Source organism: Xyrauchen texanus, chromosome 26 (assembly GCF_025860055.1).
Source record: "Xyrauchen texanus isolate HMW12.3.18 chromosome 26, RBS_HiC_50CHRs, whole genome shotgun sequence".
Lineage (NCBI taxonomy): Eukaryota > Metazoa > Chordata > Actinopteri > Cypriniformes > Catostomidae > Xyrauchen > Xyrauchen texanus.
Window position 1 is genome coordinate 9,637,662 of NC_068301.1, and position 12,744 is coordinate 9,650,405.

The 12,744-nt window shown below is 36.6% G+C and overlaps 1 protein-coding gene across 1 annotated transcript; it reads right to left on the reverse strand.

The window, feature by feature from the left end:
• Positions 1-2,783: 2,783 nt before the first annotated feature.
• On the reverse strand, positions 2,784-10,286 carry LOC127619462 (germ cell-specific gene 1-like protein). Its single transcript, XM_052092314.1, has 6 exons — positions 10,091-10,286; positions 8,973-9,173; positions 8,119-8,166; positions 7,862-8,020; positions 7,666-7,777; positions 2,784-3,192 (listed from the first exon to the last, which is right to left on the reverse strand). The coding sequence occupies exons 1-6, from the start codon at positions 10,284-10,286 to the stop codon at positions 2,784-2,786; spliced, it is 1,125 nt and encodes a 374-aa protein (XP_051948274.1).
• Between the last annotated feature and the right edge of the window lie 2,458 nt (positions 10,287-12,744).

Genomic DNA, 12,744 nt, shown 5'->3' on the forward strand with positions numbered 1-12,744 from the left:
TAAAGCACCTAGCTGTTAATCAGAAGGTCGCTGGTTTGATCCCCACATCCACCACCATTGTGTCTTTGAGCAAAGCACTTAACTCCAGGTTGCTCCGGGGGGATTGTCCCTCTAACAATTGCACTGTAAGTCGCTTTGGATAAAAGTGTCTGCCAAATGCATGAATGTAAATGTAATCTAAGTAACTTTAACATAACTTGAAGTGATAGGACAAAAATGAAGTTATGTAAATCGTCGTTTTAATGTGCTGTTAAAAAAGCACAACTTGTACACTAAGGTGCAAATCTGTATGCTATTCCCCAGAGTGCACCCTTAAAAGTGAGACTTAAAATGAAGCACTCCATACCTAAAGTGCTTGATTTTATTGAACTGTTTACACTCATAGACCTACTCGGCCCTATAAGATATAGTCTAAATTCAGTTTATTTGTATACCCACCTCATTATTCCAGTCTTTAGTATTCTTTAAAGATTTCATTTTGTTCAATTGATATGCTGCTGTTTTGTGTCCAGTAGGACACTGAAAGGCATTATAACTGAAATCATTAACATGAAGCTCCCATTCTCTATTTTTGATTAAATTGTTTGATTAATCTCTCATTCATTCGTGTTTATTTAATTTAGAATTTGTGTTTTTCCTTCTTATGATTGTTCTGTAATATAAATGTTTCACATTAAGAAATTGTGTCATGCATGTTGTGTTAATGTTATCCAAACACACATAATATTGCATATTGTACTATATTGCTTCATGTTTACATTGCATAACAGTTGGGTAAAGATGTCCTATCACAAGGATATTTTCAAAACAGATTATTTCTTAGTTACTGATTTTTTGTTAGTTACTGGTTTGAATATTCATTTACCAGGAAGGCTTCGAATCTGTTCCATTACCAAATGGAAAAAAATGACAAATAAATCTACTTTTACCATCACAAATTATGTTTTTAGTTCTTATATGATGTCTTATGGCTACCTGATCATTGATCAATCACATTAAGAGAGCTTTCACAGTACTAAGCAGAAAACGTATCCATCCTCTCTTGTTTGTAATTTAGATTTTCTTTCATACTGCTTTTCACTATCTCCATCTCTCATTTGATCTGTGTCTCTTACTTGGGAGATTATTCACATAATCTTCTGTCCATCTTTTGAAGCATCTGTCTATAGCTGCTAAAATTCCTCTGTTTATTGTAATCTCTCTATCACTCCTTCTTGATATACTTGGATTTGATTTGTGTTCTGTGCTCTTATTGAAAAAACTAAATATAATGAAGTGAAGAATGAGGGTATAGACTGACGTAACCTACAGAGCCAGATGTCATCCAAATGTGCCACCCTGACAAACTCAATCAATGTACAAAATTTCTTAGAATTCCTTGAGCTAAGTCTCTTCCCTCTATCCCTTTGTTTCTCTTAATTAAAAGAATGGGACCCACTTTATATTAGGTGGCCTTAACTACTATGTACTTAACCATTTGATACAAAGCTACTAATTATGTACATACATGTTGTTGCATTGTAATTACATTCAAAGGACTTGATTTAATTACATTTGTAGTTACATTGCTAACTTTACCCCCTAACCCAACCCTTACCCCAAAACCCAACTCTAGCCCCTAATCCTAACAATAACCTTATTCTTAAACCTACCCATACCTCAACCTCAGTAGCAGCAAATGTGGGAATTTTGTGGAACAACATGTAGTTACACAGTAAATACATAATCTTGTATGTAAATAATGTTAGTACATGGTAGTTGAGGCCACCTAATATAAAGCGTGACCAAAGAATGTTTGATGAATGTTTACAGGACACAAGAATAATAAACCAGACTTCTAGTTAATGGCATAAGAAAGTACTAGAATTTGTTGAATTATAAGACGATCTTAACAGTAAAGACATAACAGTAAAAACAAATAAATAAAAATCTTGTTGATGAAGCAATTTAGTCTCTTAAGTTTTTATCTTTTCATTTATTTATAAATTTATTTTCTCAACTTTTTGTGAAATTTTGTTGAGAGAACAAGATGCCTGATGAATTAAAGTCATTTTCAAAAATGTTTAAGTTGCATTTATAGCATTTGCTATTTATTTAATTATTTATTTAATTAAGGGAATACAATAATACTGTATTTGACCATGCAGATTTAAAATTACAAAAAGATTTTATCAATGGGATCTACTCTAAAAAAAAGAGTTTGCAGACTTATCCATATTTTAGAGGCTAAATGACCTAAAATTGTCTTATTTTTACTATCCCTGCTGAAAAGGCCATCTTAGACCATCTTGAATTTGCATGATGGTTTATACTGGTTTGGTTCTGGTTTAGCTGGTGGACCAGCAACACCAATGCTTTTCCAGGCTCCAGTCTTTCATGTGAAGCTGGTTGACCAAGTTGGTTTTCAAGTTAAGAAGCCTGGTGGGAATAGCTGCATTTCCTTAGGAATAGATGTCAAATAGGATATATCAGCATTTTTATTTGTGGCATCAAAGAATCAGTTCACACCAAAGTGTATCAATTTGCAGAATTGAAATTTCAAGAATTGAAACTTTTGAAGCATGCATTGGATAAAAAAATCTCCCAAATGAATAAATGTACATTTTCTTTTTCTCTCCAATACTCATAGCAGAGTCTACCGCAGTCTTATAGGCGCTTTGAGTGTAGTGTCAGAAAAGCGCTATATAAATGTAATGTTCATTCATTAATTAATTCATTATATCATCATTTGGTGGGCGTTCTCTTTTGTCCTCTTAGATGCAGTTCTTTCTTTCCACTCCTTTTCAGCACATCTCATCCTCTCCCTCCCCCTCTTCCCTCTCCAATGCCTCCTCCATTTCATTCATTTCTCTCTCGCAATCCTCACACCCCTCCGTCCCGCACCCCCCCACGAGTACCAGTCCATGCGGAGTCGCCATCCCCACCATAGACCCACCAGGTATGTTCTCTCTGGGGGGCCATGTGGTGTTCATGAGTGTCCCCTTCTGGCAGTTCTGAACCAGTTGGCTGACGGAGTAGAGGCTCTCACCACTAGCCGTGATGACCTCATCGTAAGGTGGAGCATGGCTGGCAGCACGGGCCTCCTCAAGACGGATTCGGGCACGGTGCTTCATCTCGATCAGAGTTTTAGTGTAAGAGTTCAGCGTGAATACGGCTGCTGCCATGCAACAACTAAAGGAGATCCATGCCATACTGTGGAAGGAGCACCAATGGTGATTAAGACTGAAATTAGGGATCTGATAATCAATTTTTACACTGATTTGATATAACTTACATGCAATTTATCCAAACAACCATTTACATATATACAGGGTTGGGGAGTAACGGAATACATGTAACAGGAATACGTATTTAAAAACTAAATATAAGTAACTGTATTCACTACTGTTACAATTTAAATAATTGGTAATCAGAATACAGTTACAAAAAGTATTTTGATTACTGAAGAGATTACTTTGCATTTTATTGTCATTTGTTTAATTTAATATTTAGTCCTTTCAGATGGAAAACATTTATACATATAAATGATGCGATCCAAAGTGCATTTGAATAGTGGTGAAACAATTTCTTATGATTTGTTACATTCATACGAGCTGGCAGAGAAGTACGTTTGAAGCAGAAGAAATAGAAATAAAGCTTGTGTAAATTGCCAGCTTTACTCTAAGCTAAAATGCTATTTCATTTTACATGCACGTTACCAGGATCAACCATATTTTTTTAGCAGGAAAATTCACATTGGATCATAATTTCTTTTTTCTAGTAAGACCTTTGATTTTAGGGCAACCATTTTTTATTGTTTTCCTGTAAAAACATCTAAAATCTCTCAAAAAAACAAAAAAAACCAACAGTTTTTATTGTTTTAGAAACAACACTGCATAAGATATTCTGGTTTTTCAGAGAATGTATTTTAACATGTGTATTTTGACTTACTGTACTTGCAGAGTTTTTATAGTCAAAACAAGTGAAAAAATCTACCAGTGCTGAAGAAGTAATCCAAAGTATTTAAAATATGTTACTGACCTTGAGTAATCTAACAGAATATGTTACAAATGACATTTTACAGCACGTATTCTGTAATATGTAGTGGAATACATTTCAAAATTAACCCTCCCAACCCTGAGTATAAACAATAGCCAAAGTATTTGGACACTAAAGCCACACTTAAAAATGAATGCATTTTACTGAATTGGATACAAACATATCAAAACAATTGGCAAAAAAATATGTTACACCTTTTCTAAGAACTAACTTCACTACTCTCTTTGTTTGCAATTGCTTCTTACCAACTGGTCCCATTTTTAGTGAATATATGAAGTTCACACATCATAGCAGATCTACCACAGATGAAGTTCATCACAATAACTTTGGAAATGTTCCACTGAGTTTGACAGCTAGAAAGCATTCGAATGAAGTTCCAAACATAAGTATTAACACTCCTTTCCTCACTTTTCCCACTACATTTAAGCAGGCTTGAGTATCCCCACTGCTTGAGAAAACCACACAAAACCCTGCACTCTTAGAAAATTGCAGACAAGTCTCTCTCCTCCCCTTCATAGCAAAAAAACAGAACTTTAACGAGTTGTGTTCAACCAGGTCTTCTCTTTGCTCTCCTAGAACTTCAAAAGTGGACACTCAACTGAGAATGCCTTTTTGTCTGTCACCTAAGATCAGCAGCAGTGGAGGGCAGCATCCAAATAGTCTGTTCTCGTTCTGCTGGATATGTCTGCTGCTTTCAATGCAGTTAACCACCAGATCCTCCTTTCCACCCTCTTGACAATGGGCATCACAAGAACTGCACTCCACTGGTTTGAGTTTTACCTCACAGGTAGGTCTTTCTAGGTGTCTTGGAGGGGAGTGGTGTCTAAGTCACACAGACTAGCTACTGGGGTACCTCAGGGTTCAGTGCTTGGGCCCCTCCTCTTCTCCATATACATGACATAACTGGGATCTGTTATTCAGGCACATAGATTTTCCTATCATTACTATGTCTATAAAACACAACTCTACCTCTCATTCCATCCTGACTGTAGCTGCACAGGTCTCATTATGCCTGCTAGACATCTCATGCTGGATGGAAAAACACCACCAGAACTTCTCACTGTTCCAGCGAGCCCAGCTATACATAACTTCACCATTCAGCTAGAATCTTTAATGACCACAGCATCCAGGACATCCAGGACACCTTGGGGTTGTGTTTGACGATCAGTTGAACTTCATGGACAACATCGCAAAGACAGCCCGATCACACAGATTTTTATTGTACAACATTAGGAAGATCAGACCTTTTCCAGACTTCTTGTCTGACATCTTGTCATATCTAGACTGGAGTAATGCAATGATCTTCTGGCAGGACTTTCTGCATGTACATTCAAACCACTGCTGAATTAATCCAGAACGTGGTGGTGCGTCTGGATTTCAATGAGCCCAAGAGAGTGCATGTCACACCTCTCTTCATCAAACTGCATTGGCTGCTAAGCATTGGTCGCTCGCATCAAGTTCAAGGTATTAATGCTTGCTTACATATCAGCCACTGGTTCCATGGTCCCCTATATACACACTACTTCATGTCTATGTGACCTCCAGAAAATCTCTTTCTCAGAATTTCACTTCCACCATTCCTCGCCTGTGGAATGACCTTCCAAACTCCACCAGAACAGATAATTCTCTAACTATTGTCTAGAAACATCTAAAATCTCTTTTGTGAGTACTTGACCCAATTCTATTAATGCACCATCTTCTTTCTTCATAAAAAAATATATTCTCACTCCATTCTTTCACCACTGTTCCTCCCTACTTGTATTTCTCTGATCTATGTGAAACCATTGAATTATTGAAAAACATTGCACACCCGAGGTGGTATTGCATTCACGACTTGTAGCAGTGACCGTTGCACCTCAGGTGTGCAATATTTTTAAATAATTCAATGGGCCGGAATCAATTATTCCACTTATACAACGGTTACATTTTCTTGTTTTCGTCCCTAAAACGCTCTTGTGAGAGGAACTACTTTCTTTCGCCATGGATTCAGCATCTTGCTCTGATACAGCTCAAGCCTTCGTTGATAGTTCGAAAACGTCACTTCAGAACTATCAACGGAGGATTCAGGCTTGCGCTGCTTTACTGGAGCAATTACTGGAGTAACAAGGTAGTGCGTTTGTGTGTGTGTGTGAGAGTTTGTGTGTGAGTTTGTTTTTGAGGGATCGAAAGAGAGAAGCTCAGAAACAGAGAGATTGCCTGTGGGATTACCTTTATTTTTTGCAGCTCTCTTAAGATGTAGCATTGCTTCAAAATCACCAAGATGTAAGTTTAAGCACTTCTCAGCAGCACCGAATGTCACCATAATTCCGATGTAAACATTAACAACAGTTTTCAACCCTACTGAGATGCCGGTGAATGACATGATAGCTCTGTTTTTCACTTGTGAGTGTGCGTAATGCGCATATGTATGTGTGTCCACGTGTGTGTGAGAGAGCTTAAGGGAGGGGGAGTGCAAGGGTGTTTCCCACAGATATTTCAGATAATATGGAAACCTTTGTAATGATCAAGTGTATCTAACTTTGATACAGCTCAACCTTCATTGCTAAAATGCCACGTTAGAACTAGCAACGGAGGATGTGCTGCTTTTCGGTAGTGTGTGTGTGTTTATGTGTGTGGGTGGGTTTGGATTGTTTACGAGGACATTATTTTAGGTTAAAAACTGGTAATAACAAGGGCATTCTGCTATAAATGTTGTTTATAAGGACATTTCTAGTGTCCCCATAATTCAAATCATTTTAAAAACATACTAAATTATATCTATAGTTTGTAGAGTATAAAAATCATTGTCTATGACAGCTACAGTGTGTGTGTGTGTGTGCGTGTGTGCGTATGTATGTGTGTGAGCAGGTAGCGTGCTGCGCTATGAACCTGGCGACCTGAGTTCGATTCCCGCTCATGGCCAACACCAGTGACAATTATCTGAACCGGTCCCGGGCCTCCCCTAGGTCGACTCAGCCTAAAATGAGTACCTGGTGAGGTGTGTAAACATCGCCACTGGGGAGACAAAGGCGGTTGGGCGTGGTGCTGGCCAACCACCCCCTTGTGTACTGTTCTGGCCTTCATAGATGCTCGCTAACAGCACTTGCCCCTACAGTCTGTTAAGGCTAAATGGGGGATCTTTGATCTTTGTGTGTGAGCGTGTATAAGTGCGGGAGCTTTTCAACCGAAATTTAAACTAATGTAGGATATTATAGACATTGTTTGACGTTCTTATCCGATGTACTTAACCAGTGTCTTTGTTTTAATTGGTTATTTTGTTGTGGTAGCCTGTAGGGCTCTTTGAAATAAATTAAATAACTTGTGATATGGAACCATTATGCGGTCAAGACCCAGAACAACTTCATAGCCATGCATTTACTTGAAAAATAATTGCACACCTTAGAATGTCCATCAATCAATCAGAATCAAGCATTCACCAGACCCGTGGTATAATTTAAAAGAAAGGCCATCTCAATAATATATATGCATATATTTCTCAGTGTGGCTTAAGTATCCAAATATTAATTTGAGGGGTCACAGTAGTTGGAATAATGGTATTAAGTTAAAACATAAGAGCACATAAATAGAGTAGGGGAGAGCAGAGGAGAAGAAGAACAAAAAGATGATAAAAGGCAAAGAAAAACTCACGCAAATGACCAGCCGTAGTCCCAAGTCTGAGGTCTCCAGTCTTTGGGTCCAATGCTGACAGTCATCTGGAATACTGTTGTATACATCATATGTGCCACCATTCCCATCATACCTTAAAAAGGAGCAAGATTGTGATCCCTGTTTGTCAAACCTGATAATTTAAAATTTACTCACAAAACAGCTCTTAAAGACTCACCAGACAGGACGGTGCAGATGGCAGCATAAGCATTGATCTTGAGTGCAAACATTTCCTTATTTAGACACAGCAGCAACAATTCCACCCACATGAGTAGGAAACCCATCGCCAGCAGACTGATGTACGCAAACTCAGATATCACTGAAAGCCACAGAACTCCTACAGGATATCAAAGAGTGAGGCACACAAATAAGACACATATTGTAATATTTAAGGGGAAAATGTTGATCTATAGCTAAAAAGAAAAATCATCTCACCTTGTGTTTCTCCAGGAGTCAGCTCAATGAAGCTTCGACATTTCTCTCCTGGAAAATTATGAGAGAAGAATAATAACAAACTAGGTACATTTTCAAAAGAAAAATCAATCAACCAACCATACAATCAGTCAATCAGTCAGTCAGTCAATCAATCAATCAATCAATCAATCAATCAATCAATCAATCAATCAATCAGTCAGTCAGTCAGTCTGTCTATCACATTTAAAAACAGTGAGGAGAATTGTATAACTATGGCAACTTTTAGCTCTGTCCTATGAGTTGCGTAAGACTCTTGTACTAGCAGATGTTAGAACTGAGGTGACCCCATGGTGGAGAAATGAGAAAAGAGAAATGCCACTGCAAGAAACAGATGTTCAAAGAGACTGGATAGGATCTTTGTTGGCCATATGACAGTATTTTTTTCATTTATATTCATTGTGTTTGGTGCCCATTACTCTGTACTGGAATGCAATTCCATTTACAAGTGAAAAGAATAACATTAAAAGCTTCTAGCCAAAAGGGCGAAATAATTTTGTCAGTAAAAGAGGATTTGGACATGTTTTGCAAGCCACGTGATTGCTATTGCATCACATTTTTTCTTGACCTCACTTAACGTTGCTTGAAATAAACGGATCATCTCTTAAATGTAAAAATTGTAAGATATCAGCAATTGGTATGCAATAGCTATATATATATATATATTAGCCATTATTAAGTCATGAAAATGTATTTTAGTTTAGTTTCAGTTTATTCAAATGTTATTTTTATTTCAGTTAAAGAAAATCTTTTCATTTAATTTTTCATTTTAGATTTCGTTAAGAATAACAGCACTGTGCAGAAGTATTGGCCCTTACCGATTCCATCATTGTGTTTCTCACAGGACAGCCAGAATCCAGTGTGAAAGTAACGCTGCATGTATTTGTCCTCTCCTGTTTCCCAGATGTAGTGGACAGCATTTGCCAGCTTCTTGGCTCTCATACGGGCCAGTTCCTCCTTCTGCTTTGGGGACATTGTCACATTGGAGTCTGGTTTCTTAGGGTCCGGTGTTGGGCCCTCTGAAAGGGATGGAATTTTACAAAGAGACTAAGAGCTCTAAACCTATTCTGTGTTGTAAAGTGCAACGCAGTTTAAATGCACATGCCATCATCTTTCCTTTCAAGTAGAATTATGCTATGAGTATGAGGGGGAAATTCACAAAGAATAAATTGTGCCCGCTGTTAAAGGTATTATGCAGATCATGTAATGCTCTGTCTGCCATGTTGTTTAAGATCAAAGTTTCCCTTGTAAATAATTTGGTGTTCACCTAATCTGATTGAAAACCTCTCATTTGGAATCCTACATAACCTTGACATCAGTCTATTTGAAGATCTATAGATTAAGTGATAAGCTCCTTCATCTTAGAAAGAGTGGTTAAAATGGTACGTTAGAATTGCAGTGGTTTGACCTGGAAGATTATGCTACTGCAAGGATTGGCCTGTAATCTCTGATATTTACAGTTTAAAATTGCAATATGTTACAGTATTTCCAGCAGCATATGGCAATTTTTAATATGATTATGCTGTAGCATTTTATGAAACCATACTTTAACATCTGTTTATTATCTGTGCAAACACAAGAGACCCCACTCTTTAACACAGTTATTACATGGTGCACATTTCGGATTGTGATGAAATGTACAGGTTAATTGCAGTTTAACCAAGTCATCAATGATATAACAATGTTACATGTTTCAGACATAGTACTTGGGATAAGATATGCTTGAAATCTACTCCATTCAAAGTCTGGTCTTTCGTCATAAGTAATTACATTTAAAGTGGTTAAAAAATGATTTTGATTTTACTTAAAAATGTAAAACATACTATTTCCAATCCTGAATGACTTCTTTCTTTTGAAAGGTCATGAGGCTAATTTCATGTAAATCCCTTGAAGTTTTAACAATCCCCATTAAGTGGTAATGTAGCCACACTCCTACCGGTTGTGTAAGGCTGACTGTTGTTCTGTCCACAGTTCTTCATTTTGACAGGCGACAGACAGAGAGGTTTGACCACTTTGTGCGTGCCCTCGCACCAATACGAGGTGCAGAAGGCCAGAACAGAGAGCGCCAAGGCCAGAGAGGTCAGTGAGAGAGACAGCAAGGAGCGTTTTTTCCGAGACAAGTTCTCCAACATGGTGAAAAGATCCTGTAAAACCAGAAACTGCAGAGAAGAGAGAAAAGGACAACTCAGACACAACAATATACAAAAAGGCTCTGTGTATGTTTGCGGTAAGCAAAGATGAGGAGAGGGAATGAGAGATCGAGATGTGGGCAGTTGTGCATTAGGAAAGTCAGATTACTAAACTAGAATAAATTATTGAAGTGGTAGGCAGATGTCAAAAGTCAGAGAGGAGGAGTTTATATGAGCGGAGGAAACAAATAGAAACTGAAGATGCAAACAGGCAAAGGTCAGTGGGACTGCTGGAGATGAACAGAGGATTTAAAGATAGAGAGAAAAGGAAGAAGATGAGACAGATGTGAGAGTCTGAAAAAATGTCAATGTTTTTAGTGTCTATGGGAAAGACAGCTTTTTTTTGTTCCTTAGCTCAGCACAGAGATGAAATCTTCAGTTGTGCAATCAAAAATGACCTTGTTCTTCTTTGTTTTTGACATCTCTCACCTGGTCTTGCTTCTTGGTGAGATTAAAAATTTCTGAGAATTTCGTACTCATTCCATGTCTTAATCACCGTCGTCCGTTTCTTTGTAATCCTTCATGATTTCAGTTAATCACTTAGACAAAGGTACATCTGTCTCTGCTGGTCTGTTGTTGTCCTCCAGACACCTAGAGCAGACCATAATATTAAGACAGCTTATGACTTTATTAAGTCAGTAATTAGAAATACCACTAAGCTTAATCTATACATTAAATATTACATTATACATCATATCAATTGACATTGTGTTATGTATTATATAACCACTTATTTGATATTTATTAGTTATTTATTATTGCGTTAACTAGATTATTAATTAAATATCTACTAAGACACATGGTGATTTTCATTCTTTTTTTCAAATGTAATTTTCAATGAAAGTGTGCCTGGCAGATACTCTACCGGTCAATCGTTTTGAAACACTTGCCTGAAATGTTTCTCATGATCTTAAAAATCTTTTGATCTGAGGGCTTATGCTTAAATGTTTGAAATGAGTTTTGTAGACAAAAATATAATTGTGTTACCATATTAATTTATTTCATTGTAAAACTGGACATTTCATTAAAAAACAAATACTCATTCAATACTGTTTAAAAAGCATCCCAGGGTGATCCCTCAAGAAGTTGGTTGAGAAAATGTCAAGAGTACATATTCTAGGCAAAGACTACTTTGAAGATGCTAAAATATAACACAGTTTTGATTTATATATATATATATATATATATATATATATATATATATATAATAAAGAATGAGTAAGTGTTTCAAAACTTTTGACCTGTAGTGTGCGTTTCTAAATAATTATGATAACATGAGGAATAGGCTTTATGTTATTATAACATATAATCATGATACAGATGCTGTGAAATGCTTCAGTTGAGTTGTTTTTACAAGAATATTAACAATCAATTTCATGCTGGAAAGGAATAAATTGTTAGACAAAGGAAAAGCAAAATTCCCACATTTAGGTAACATTTTACAATAAGGTTCCATTTGTTAACATTAGTTAACTACATTAGTTAACATGAACTAACAATGAACAATACAATTACAGCATTTATTCATCTTGGTAAATGTTAATTTCAACATATAGTAATACATTGTAAAAATGAAAAGTTGCATATTATAACATTAGTTAATGCACTATGAACTAACAATAACATGTTGTATTTTTATTAACATTAACAAAGAATAATAAATGCTGTAAAAATATTTATTGTTCATTGTTCAGTTAGTGATAACTAACGCGCTAATGCTAATGCACTAATGTTAACGAAAGGAACCTTTTTGTAAAGTGTTACCCAAATTTGTACAACATTAGCCTAATTGATATTAAAGAGTATCATGCGTTATCATCCATGAATCAAGCTAAGAATGGCCATATAAACACATAAAGTGTATATATTGTTTTGGCAGTTTTGAACTAAAAAAACACACCAATGCTGATCAGAATAAAGACAGAAAGGCAACCCACCTTTTCAGCTGTTATGATGGTTATAACATTGTACCTCTGTCTCTTCACTTTTATTATCTCAATGTCTGTCTTTTCTTTTATTCATTCTCTCCCTCTTTAGTGAATGTTCATCACAAACCCACCCAGATTTCCTTAATCCGTCCAAGTCCATCTGTTCCTTCGATTCTGTATCTTTCTATAGTTTCCATTTAAATCTCTCTCTCTCTCTCTCTCTCTCTCTCTCTCTCTCTCGTGTGTGTGTGAGAGTGAAGATTCACATTCATATTGCCAAAGCATTTACAGCTGAGGCAAATACAAGTAAAACAGTGCAAAACAACGTACACGTAGTGCGCCATCAACTGGGCGTTTAATCCCAGATGTTTCATTTGGAAAGCATCACAATGTCATTAGCATATCATAAAAAGATCAGTTTTACAAACCATCTAAAACATAAACGTCTCAAAGACATCTGCTGAATGTCTTAT

Bases quoted from the DNA above. Each gene is read 5' to 3' on its own strand.
- LOC127619462 (XM_052092314.1), bottom strand. From the start codon at position 10,286: ATGTTGGAGAACTTGTCTCGGAAAAAACGCTCCTTGCTGTCTCTCTCA. The intron at 8,167-8,972 runs GTAAGGGCCAAT...ATAATTTTCCAG, and splicing joins GAAACACAATGATGGAATCG to GAGAGAAATGTCGAAGCTTC. The intron at 3,193-7,665 runs GTGAGTTTTTCT...CTCCTTCCACAG, and splicing joins GACTACGGCTGGTCATTTGC to TATGGCATGGATCTCCTTTA.